Source organism: Loa loa (assembly GCF_000183805.2).
Source record: "Loa loa unplaced genomic scaffold supercont3.49, whole genome shotgun sequence".
In the NCBI taxonomy this organism is placed as follows: domain Eukaryota; kingdom Metazoa; phylum Nematoda; class Chromadorea; order Rhabditida; family Onchocercidae; genus Loa; species Loa loa.
The window spans coordinates 97,496-107,558 of record NW_018108229.1 but is presented as its reverse complement, the minus strand read 5'-3'; the positions used below and the strand labels follow the sequence as shown (position 1 = coordinate 107,558).

At 34.7% G+C, this 10,063-nt stretch overlaps 1 protein-coding gene across 1 annotated transcript in view; it reads right to left on the bottom strand.

The window, feature by feature from the left end:
- Positions 1–1,538: 1,538 nt before the first annotated feature.
- Positions 1,539–10,063, bottom strand: part of LOAG_17201 (hypothetical protein) — a 10,533-nt gene continuing 2,008 nt past the window's right edge. The window contains exons 5-14 of the mRNA XM_020449863.1: positions 6,042–6,247; positions 5,500–5,584; positions 5,142–5,344; positions 4,557–4,783; positions 4,279–4,447; positions 3,533–3,619; positions 3,204–3,380; positions 2,863–3,133; positions 2,234–2,501; positions 1,539–1,944 (exon numbers count right to left, since the gene is read on the bottom strand). Coding sequence (XP_020306550.1) covers positions 1,806–1,944; positions 2,234–2,501; positions 2,863–3,133; positions 3,204–3,380; positions 3,533–3,619; positions 4,279–4,447; positions 4,557–4,783; positions 5,142–5,344; positions 5,500–5,584; positions 6,042–6,247 — 1,832 coding nt within the window. The 3' untranslated portion in view covers positions 1,539–1,805. The remainder of the gene's footprint in view (positions 1,945–2,233; positions 2,502–2,862; positions 3,134–3,203; positions 3,381–3,532; positions 3,620–4,278; positions 4,448–4,556; positions 4,784–5,141; positions 5,345–5,499; positions 5,585–6,041; positions 6,248–10,063) is intronic.

Here is a 10,063-nt window from a genome sequence, read left to right as displayed (position 1 = left end):
ATTAGTATTAATAATATATGTTGTATATACGAGAATTGCAGCTCGTACGAAGTTTCAAATGGAAATTTAGAATCCTTCACTAAACATTTTAAACGATGATGTGGAGGTCACGGGAAGATTTTCTGATTATTTTACTGCCAGTAAGGTAAAATGCATCATTTGCTAAGCTGAACGCTTTGTTCTTTGCTGCTCAAGCCCTGATTCGGAATGCAAGACAAAACGGGATAAAGAGAGAGAAGAAATTAAACATAGGGCAATTGTCCGATAATTTTGGGGACATTTTGGGCTCCATAAGAATGCTACGAATCTGAAAGCCCTAATATTTATCAAGAAACAGAATTTTGAACCATGTGCCAGAATTAACTGGGATTCTTTTGAAAAAAACTGTTAGAAACATTTGAGAAATTCGAGAAAGACACCATTGAAAACATCATTCAATTTTTCCCCTTCCCAATTAAAATAATCTGGTTTCCATCAGTGACCCTTTATAGTATGAATTCGAGCTTGGATAATTAAATTTGTATTACCATGTTTATCATGAATAATATCGTCGGGGTAAACGCTGCAACCCATCCTGAAGTTATTGTTGATGTCATCCTAAGTATTAGGAGACATGTCATGGATGAAATCTGCAATACTGTCTATATTGGTAAATTCAAAACACTTCACAATTGGCACAGCAATACCGGATTAATGGTATTTTCAAATTTCAGTGAACAGAAATGCCGTGCCACTGGGAAATATGAGTTATGCCACTGCGGTTTGTGGAGAAACTTTTTTTTCACTACATGGTGTTAAAGTGACCTGAATCTTGAAATATGTTCAACCTTTCCAATCCAGTGATAACCTGCTAGATTAGATTATTTATTTGGCTTCTCAGTCATCTCCAAGATGGACTACACAACAAACATAGGCTTTTCCGTAAACAGCATTCCAAGTTATTAGTATCGAGGCTGACACCAATATTCTTGTTAAATCAAAAAACTTGTCCATTAAAAAAACATGAGACTTGATAATCACCGGTAACATGTGCAATAAGCACTTTTTACTGAGCCTATAGCGATATCTATAGAGAAATAAACCCACGTTAGTTTTTATCGTATTCATGCTATAAAACCGTTTAACATCAAATGCTCACGGTATTTCCAACAAATAGACGATTGCTTTTGCTTGCAAGGTGGTAATTTGCTATTTTCATGCACGGAGAGCATATAATGACAAGTCATGAATTACTTTAGCTTTACTTCACCATCTTTTATGTCGATTAAGTTGCAGAAAATTCATTTATGAAACCAACAATAAAAACAAGCTCCGTAACCTCCGTTATTATGCTATAAAACTAGCAACTATGCACTGAGAAAGCTTCTTACCGAGTTTAAACTAAACATCACCAGAATCGAACTTTCGGTATTTCTTAATCTTTCTCTAAACTATATAACTTTTTAATAAATTAGTTCGAAATACTTCATGTTTAAACTCTCACTTCAAATTTTAGTTCTCAGCCAACCTGAATCTTAATTAGTTCAAGTTAAACTTATCTGGGACTTTCAGAATATATTGGTTCACGCACAAAGAAATAACCTAGTTATTGAAATAATAGCTATAAAAACACTGTTCTACGTAATACGTCCAACATGCGATGATCCTGATCACAAATACATCGTCAGTAAAAAAGGCAGTAAACAATAAGGAAGTGGATATTTCCCAAGCCTTTATTCAGAGGTTTATCCCGAATTATTTATACAATATTAATCCCATAATCAGGAAAACAAGGAGAATGTTCATGTTTATCAAATGTTATGCTATTAGAAAGGAACTTGTCCACCATAAGAATGTCGGAGAGACTTCGAAGGTAACAGCATAGCATCCAACTCATCCGTTAAATTCTGCAGCATACAACCAATACCGTTCAGTACATCATCATTATTCGCTGATGTTGAATAACTTGAATTATGCAAACAAATAGAAAAATATTAATACGAATAATCAATAATTCAACAACTTGGCATTTTTAACTAAGGGGATCAGACAAAGGTATATCGCTTGTCATCTTCTGCAAAACTACATATTTCTCAGCAAAAATACAAGTTCTGTTTAAAATTCTGTTATGAATACCATAAAGGAGCGTCATCGTAATATCTGCAATATCTGTAGATCCTAAATTTTTAAATGCATGCATTTTAAATTAACCAAACTGTATTTTTGGTGAAAATCTAAATGGAATAATGTTTACCTGCGACGTGGCACTTTCGGCTGTGAAAAACTGGTATTTGTCGATGTTTCGCAACATTTCTGCCTTAACGGTAAGCCAACGCGACCTTTTATTGTACCACAGTTATCTTTTGCAAGTGAAGATTGATCGTTTGCGGAGAAAGAAGTACTCTCATTATACTGCTTTTCAAAATTACTACCATCTGCTGTCCCTGATACAGCTGTCGCTGCCATTGCCGATTCATGAAACGCCCTCAAAAGCTGAATGGACCCTTCACATGCTAAGGGTGCTGAAAAAAATCACCTTAAAAACGACTACAGCGAAGTTCACTACAACTACATCAAAAAGAATTTTAGGTAATGTTGGTTACCCAACTGTTATAGATTTCTTGGTTGTCTTAGGTTTTTCAGGAAGTATTCTCTTCCTTCGGATCCTTTTTTGTTTCTATGTATTACCAGTGTAAAATTATATTCACTTATAACAGCTTTTCTTCTGTTGTAGTGCAATATTTAAGCGCTTTTTCATCCAGAACAGTGTCACTAACCGTCGATGGATAATATCGAAGCGTTTCAGGCATACAGAAAGAACCCTGCTACGCAGACAGCGGTTTTACAAGTAATGTCAGAGTGAAAAGTTGTTAAAAAAATAACCAGGAGGAGGTGGATAGTCTTCTGAATCAGAACTAGTCGAATTTTCAGCGGTGCTTAAAATCTTAGCCGGGAGCACGAATAATTGTTGCTGGATGGCGGAATGTTTCTGGAGGCTTTCAACGGGAAGAATTCGAGAAAAAGAACACAGATTCATCTGCAGTGAACCTGTTTCTTGCTTATTCAAGCCAGATTCTAGCGACTGTCCATCAAATCTTTGCAAATGATATGGACCCGTTTCGTTCGCTGCAGTTGACTGATAGTGAGGACACACCTAAAAAGAGTGATGTCCAAACTGACAAATATTTTCACCATTCTCAATTTTTATCTGTTGGAAAAGTTACCTGAACGACTTGTTTTTGTGCGTGCGATTCAGGAGGAAAGACCTTACGAAGGTGTGAATGTTGCTTCCCGATAATATAATAATTTTCACATAAGTTGCTTAAGCTGGCTGGGTGGAAAGTTGATGTCGGAGCAGGAGGTGGTGGTGTCAGGTGTGAGCGCAAACCATTATAAACTGCCTAAAGTTTTTTAATTTTTTATGATACAGGTGTAAATTTCTTTAAATATGACTAGATTTGAAGTGTTTATTTGGGAGAGAAAATGGATAAAGATTATCACTGGAAAGACGGAGAAAAGAATTATTAAGAGTTGTTCTTAACAGGAAACTTGCCTGAGAATCTATTTTGTTATGATGTACTGCAACAAATCCGAGTCGCTGCGAACCACCATTCGGTTGAATTCGACCAAATTCATGGGCCTGTAAACAGTGAGGTGAACGTATAGCTCACATAATCTGTAAAATATAAATTCTCTAAAAAAAAAGCTTTTTCAATAATAGTCGATTTAACTGCTATCCAAAATAGAACCAAAAATTGTTTTCCACCCTAAATCGAAGTTTCAATTTCAGGGAATTCATCGTGAAATCATGTGTACAAAAGACCAAAATATCCAGGATAATGAAAGTTCAACAAACACTCCGTGCAAGTTCACCCCATGATTTGTTTTATTAAAAAAAGTAACTCTGAAGAATGGAAACATAGCGCCTCTGCCAAGTGGCATAACTACACTAGTGGCATAACTACACAATAAAAATAATTATGCATTGGTTCCCTCAGAAAAAAATGAGGTAAGTTCGTTAACCATTCTCTCTAATCTACAGTATACCCACATTTTAACCAATAGACAGTACAGTCTTCTCGGTTCTCCCAAGCTCCAAAGGTATATCGCGCCAAGCTAGAAGACTATTTATTAATTACCATTTCCACGCAATACTGAAACATCTAAGTTGGATGAAGCCACTTTTTCAAAACAAGACAAAAGTTCAAAAATAGCACTGTTGGTAGAACCTGCTTCAAAAACAATCCGTGTGTACGAAATATATACTCAACAAATATTCAAACAAAGTAATAGGTAAACCTTTATTTTCTTGATAGCAAGACCAAGACGTTTTAAATGCCCTAACTTCTTGATACCGATATCTTCGAAATCTTCCCATGTAAAATTCTGGATTTCACCAATTCTACAGTATCCTTGTTTCTCGAATAAAGTAACATACTCAGGAAGGCCAATTAATGGAAGCCACTCTCTGAAACATTCATTCAGCATATTCTTCCAACAGCAGATATTATTCCTGTTCGAGTAACAAAATAATTTGAGCAGCAAGTAGTTCGAAAATTTCTAACAACAAAAACAACCTTAACTCTCCCGATGGTATAAGTGTTGGCCAAGTATCAGTTATCCGCCACGTATGAATTTCAGAAATGAGAAGTTTCCGATGAATTGGATGGGTTATTCCTAATGCTGTCAAATCTTCAGATGTTATCCGAGCGATCGTCGAAAGATCGTAACCTTGAGTTAAGAATGCTCTTAAATATTCCGGGTATCCCAAACTACCCAACCACTGCGCCAAAATTTCTGCTTCCTGCAAGATGGTGGATGAGTCGTAACTAATGGCGTCAAAAATGGCGTTAATCTCAATTTACAGTCCAATAAATCAGATATTGATTTTACTTAATGAATAAGTGACACAAAAAATAATGATTGGGCTACTGCAAAAATAACGATCACCTGTGAGAAAAGGGAGAATCAAACTGAGGATGTGGAAGTGTTGAGAAGAATAAAATCCATCAAAACAAATAATTGACATTTTTTCAGTAAATTCATTAAAACTATAAATAACACTAATTTTGTCCATTTTAATATAAATTAAATCTTACTTTCCTTGTATTTATGTCACTAAAAACTTTTGCTGTTATAAAATTTCTATGCGTGTGGCATACCGACATTCCTTTGAGCATCATGTCAGAGAAGGATAATCTAGAAATATCCCCTAAATTATCTCTACGAACGTATTCAGCTCCTGAATTGTCAAACACATTCGACATATTATTTGTGATCAAAGAAGCATCACCACTACTACTGCTCTGCATTGAAAGACGCGATTGGGAATTGTGCGCTAGCAAACCCGATGATGATCCAGATACTGCAATTAATACAGAAAATTAAGACTACCAATATCAATAAGCAAATACATTTAGTCTTTGTGAGATTAACTGGCTATAAGTCCGCAAAAAATTCCTGACTGAAACTACTCAAACTCGGCATCGTTAGATAAGAAAATCAGCAAAAGAAACAAACCAGTGGATGAAGTTCTTAAAAATGAAGAATTACTACCAATAGCACCTTGAATACCACCTGCTGAACAAACATACGAGGAACCACTCTAAAACAAATTAACTGCTCACACAATCGAAAATTTCAACTTTGTTATTCTATTCAACATATGTAAGATTAATATTATTATTCTTATCTTAATCTTATTATCCCACTTTTTTTTTTTACAGTGCTACTAAAACTCTGGTTTAATCAAGTTCCATCAAGACATTAAAATTTTCTACCTCAGTCAGAAAGCAACGCTATAACGGTTCGTTTTTGAAGTTATAGTCTACTTGTGCTCTGTTATTCCTTTATCTAGTCAATGGAACTTGATGTGTCACTCTGAAAAATATCTTACGAACGTTATTTATATTGACGACTTGTGTGATGAAGTCCAAAATCCAAATCCAAAAACTCTTATGAACCAAACAAGCGATATTCTTCCACGATAGTAATTATGGAAAAATTGTTATCATTACTTGTGAGTTCTGAAAATGAAAAAGTAGACGGAAAAATCCAAATACCTTCATACTTTCGAAACCAGAAGAACTGCCATGACTGCCATGACTTGAGTTAAAATCGGCAGAATTCCGATGGCATCCATTACACGACAAATTGTCAGAATTCTGTCTATTGATATAATGGAATCGTTGTTTCAAAGAAACCGATGAGGAAGGTGATACAGTAATCAAATTCTCCTGACATTCTTTTTCCATGTTCATAAGACAATCTGAAAGTTTTTTCCAACTAATAACTACTGAATGATCTATGTGATATTAAGACACAAAATGGTTGGAAAAGCAAATGTGCAACTACTAATGGAAGTAATCTAGTGGCAATGGTCATAGCAAACCTGATCAATGAGGTCTGCAAGATATATTATTCAATGATAGTGTAGGAATAAAGACATTCTAAAAGTCCCATCTTTGTTCAAAAAATTTCGAACCTTGGCGTTAGACTTGAGGAAACCTAAGGGAGGTTAATTTCCTTAAGGAAAGTTCATTTTCTTCAAGATCAAAAAAGGAAGATAGTTAGGAGGTAGGAAACCTGAAAGAAATCGAAAGATTTCACCAGCTATTACTTTAGAAAATATCTGTATTTCCTCGAATATCAACCAGTAGTATCTTGAAGAAAATAATTAACTGGAACATCATTGGAATTAGCGAGAAGAAAGAAACAATTAAATGTTAATTCGAAAACGTGAATATATATGAAAACATAAAACATAGCTACTTGTTTATAAACTATACATCTGTTCGTGAAGGTGTGCGACAGGTAAAAGGCAGCCGTTTGGTTGGAAACTGACCTGCCTGATTCGTTGAGTCGTTCACTTTGCAACATTTCGCATCTAGGGTAAAGGCCGCATCTCAACCCAACATTATATATATATATATATATATGTGTGCTAACTTAACATCTTAGAAAAAAAGGATTGTCATGCAATGTTTTATAATCATCATCTTGAAGTTTTTTTTTTGTCACTCAATCTTTTAAATTGATTCTTTGAGCTACTTTGTGTTCTACTTAGCTTTAAAGTTACATATTTGTATTTTACCAAATACAACGCACCAAGTACCGAAAACCAGTGTCCATCAAATTTCCGTTAGCAAAACCACCCCTTTTTTCCTCATATAGAATAGATGTTCACTACATTTAATTTCATTTTTGTGTAATTTATATCCTCTAAAAATAGCAAACCTGTTCTTAATGAGCCAATAATCCAATTATTACAGAAACAGCAACTACATAATAAGTGAAAATGAACATGACAACAGTCACTACAATAGTGATGCACTATTGTAAGTTTTCTGAACCAATTTATTCATCTCTCTTCTTACCTTAACATTCCCTTTTAGCAATCATTAAGCTAAGTCTAATGATTTAACCAGTGCATAGAAGTTAGAAAAACCGACCACTGCTGCTTTCGAAAAACTTTCTTAAAAAATCTCGCTCAGTTAAATGTACAAACAGTTAAATATCCCTGAAATTGTCTGTGATATTGCCCTTCAAAGTGATAACATGTAGTCCAAGGATCTTCAACAAAACGCAAAACAAAAATAGGGAAAATGTGAAGGGGTGACAATGATCGGCAAAAATGTTGATGAGTCTCACAGTCTGTGGGTGCCGTCCAAAACTGATTGCAATAGTAAACAGAAATGGAATTCTGTGGCGTAACAGAAAAACAAATGAGATTCAGAAGGAAACACTACTACTACATTTTTTCTTGCAAAAATAATCCGTACACGGCAACAGTAACTGACAACAACATTCTTCGCCTAACCGTTCCAAAAAACATCAGTGAAAGTAAACCACTCTTCATTCAGAAGCGAAATTCACATAAAGTTGAAGCATCACTACCAGTGTTCATGCTTTTCGTGAAGTTCCAAAGAAATATTTGCAATTCAAAATCCTTTTGGTTTCGACTATACAGAACGTTTTTTGCGAATGGTACACAAAAAGATAAACAATTTATAAACAGTTATCATTTGATTTAAATGAAAACAATATGTGACGAGAAGAGACGTACGTGATGATAAGTGCGGTGCGTAAGAATGGAGCAGCTGCTAGCTACTTAAAGTTGCAACACTGATACAGTTACCTTAGGTCCATTACTTATAAGCTAACCAAAATTTTGCCAGTCCTTTTAAATAAAAAATTGCACCTCCATTAGAAAGCGATTAAGTCAAAAATAACCAATGTTGTATTTGCAGATCAAAAAAAAATCATCAAAAGACAAACATTAAGAATATTCTATTCGGGTTACGAATGAATCAATCATTATTATGAGATGCGCGTCTGAGTATGTTAGACAATTTCTTTTTTTTGGTAAAAACCAATCAAGAAGGAAATTCAAAAGAATATCAATAATGAAACAAATGAAACTCGTAAAAACCAAATCGATATAAGAATGAACAACTGAACTTGGCACCAACATTTAGTCGATTAAATATTAGAGAGAGGACGAAATCAGTTCGAAGAATCTTCATTTGATGTTAGCAAAGGAAATTCAAAAACATTCATTCCCAAAGCCAGTAAAAAAAAATCTCGTCAGAAGTATGACCATTACGATCAAATATACTAAAAATGTAAATTGGTGGTTAGCTCAATTTATCCTCACTTACAGATTCTCAATTGTTGCAGATTTCAAATCATTAAAAATCTCTTCTGCATATATTATACTGAACTCATATTCTCAGTGAAGTGCCGTGTGTGTATATGAACAAGATGAGTACCAATACATCTCAATTCGTATTTTTGGGAATGTTCGAAGAAAAAAGTGAAAAATCATGATTCTTTTATTGTCAATCACATCGCCTACTTTGACGAAGCAAAGCTGCTATTAAATCATCTTATGCCATATAATAAAGAAGATTAAAGAACAACACAATGTGCAAGAAAAAATCTCAAAACAAAACGAAAGAGGTAATATATTTTTTCTATCGGCGATTTCTTAAAACTGTGATAAAATTCAACAGGATCGTATTGATGGAAAGCTTTGTTTTTTTAGTAATTTTTTGCTGAATTTTGAACCATTACAATCTATTCTTGATGATTTTATTCCCTGTGTTTTCCTAATCTTGTACGCATGTAGGAGTGCTTCGTAAAGCACCAATAAACGGATTTAAGAGAAGGATGGACGAGGCTACGAAGCAGGGAAGGATGGCTGGGACATAAAGGTACCGGATGTACGATATTAAATAATTGACAGCAGATAAAAACCGGAGGATAGACAAAAAAACCAGTAGAGATGCAGTAAATCAGAAGAACTTTTGGAATAAGTGTAAAATTGACCTAAAATAAGGTTGTGAAAACAGAATTGCCATGTCCAGATCCAGAAAAAAAGGTACCGCTTACTCAATCCAGTAGCCTGCTTCCACTGAATTGTATAAACTGGCAACACATCCTCAGCACCAGCTGGTTCATTCCTTGTCAGCTTCAACTGTTTCAGTGAACCCTAGCCAACAGATTTTGCATTTGCTGCGGTGGCGAGTGTCCAATATCTTCATTTCAGTAACCATGTCTTCATTTACGTCGGGAATATAAGCATAAAAAAGATAACAGTTATCCTAATAAACATTAGTGCGCTAAAAAACCTTACCTTCCGCTCATTAACCTAGGTTATATACAGCCACGTCGTCCTCTTGCACAGTTGTCATTGAGGGAAAGATCAGTGAAAACATTTAGAAAACAAAGTATTTACTCACAAATATTCTTAAAAGCTTGCAAGTGATAAACGATGAAAAGGTGGTACAGACATGGAAATGATACGAACCAATAAACAGAAAAAGAACATATATCTTCTGTTTGTTCCGGATAAATTAAATAATACATAACAGTCAGATTAGGGTTACAGAGAAGCATAGGTGGTCAACAAGCATGCTCAATGCAAAAATTTCCCATATATCAGTTGAACATTGACGTCCGACAGTCTTTGATAAATCCCACATACTAGCAACTATACTTAGTCCAAGTCAAGCTTAAATTCAAATTTCAGAAGTTTTGACGTGTTCTCATCAGTGGTAGAACAAAAAAAAAAAAAAAAAAA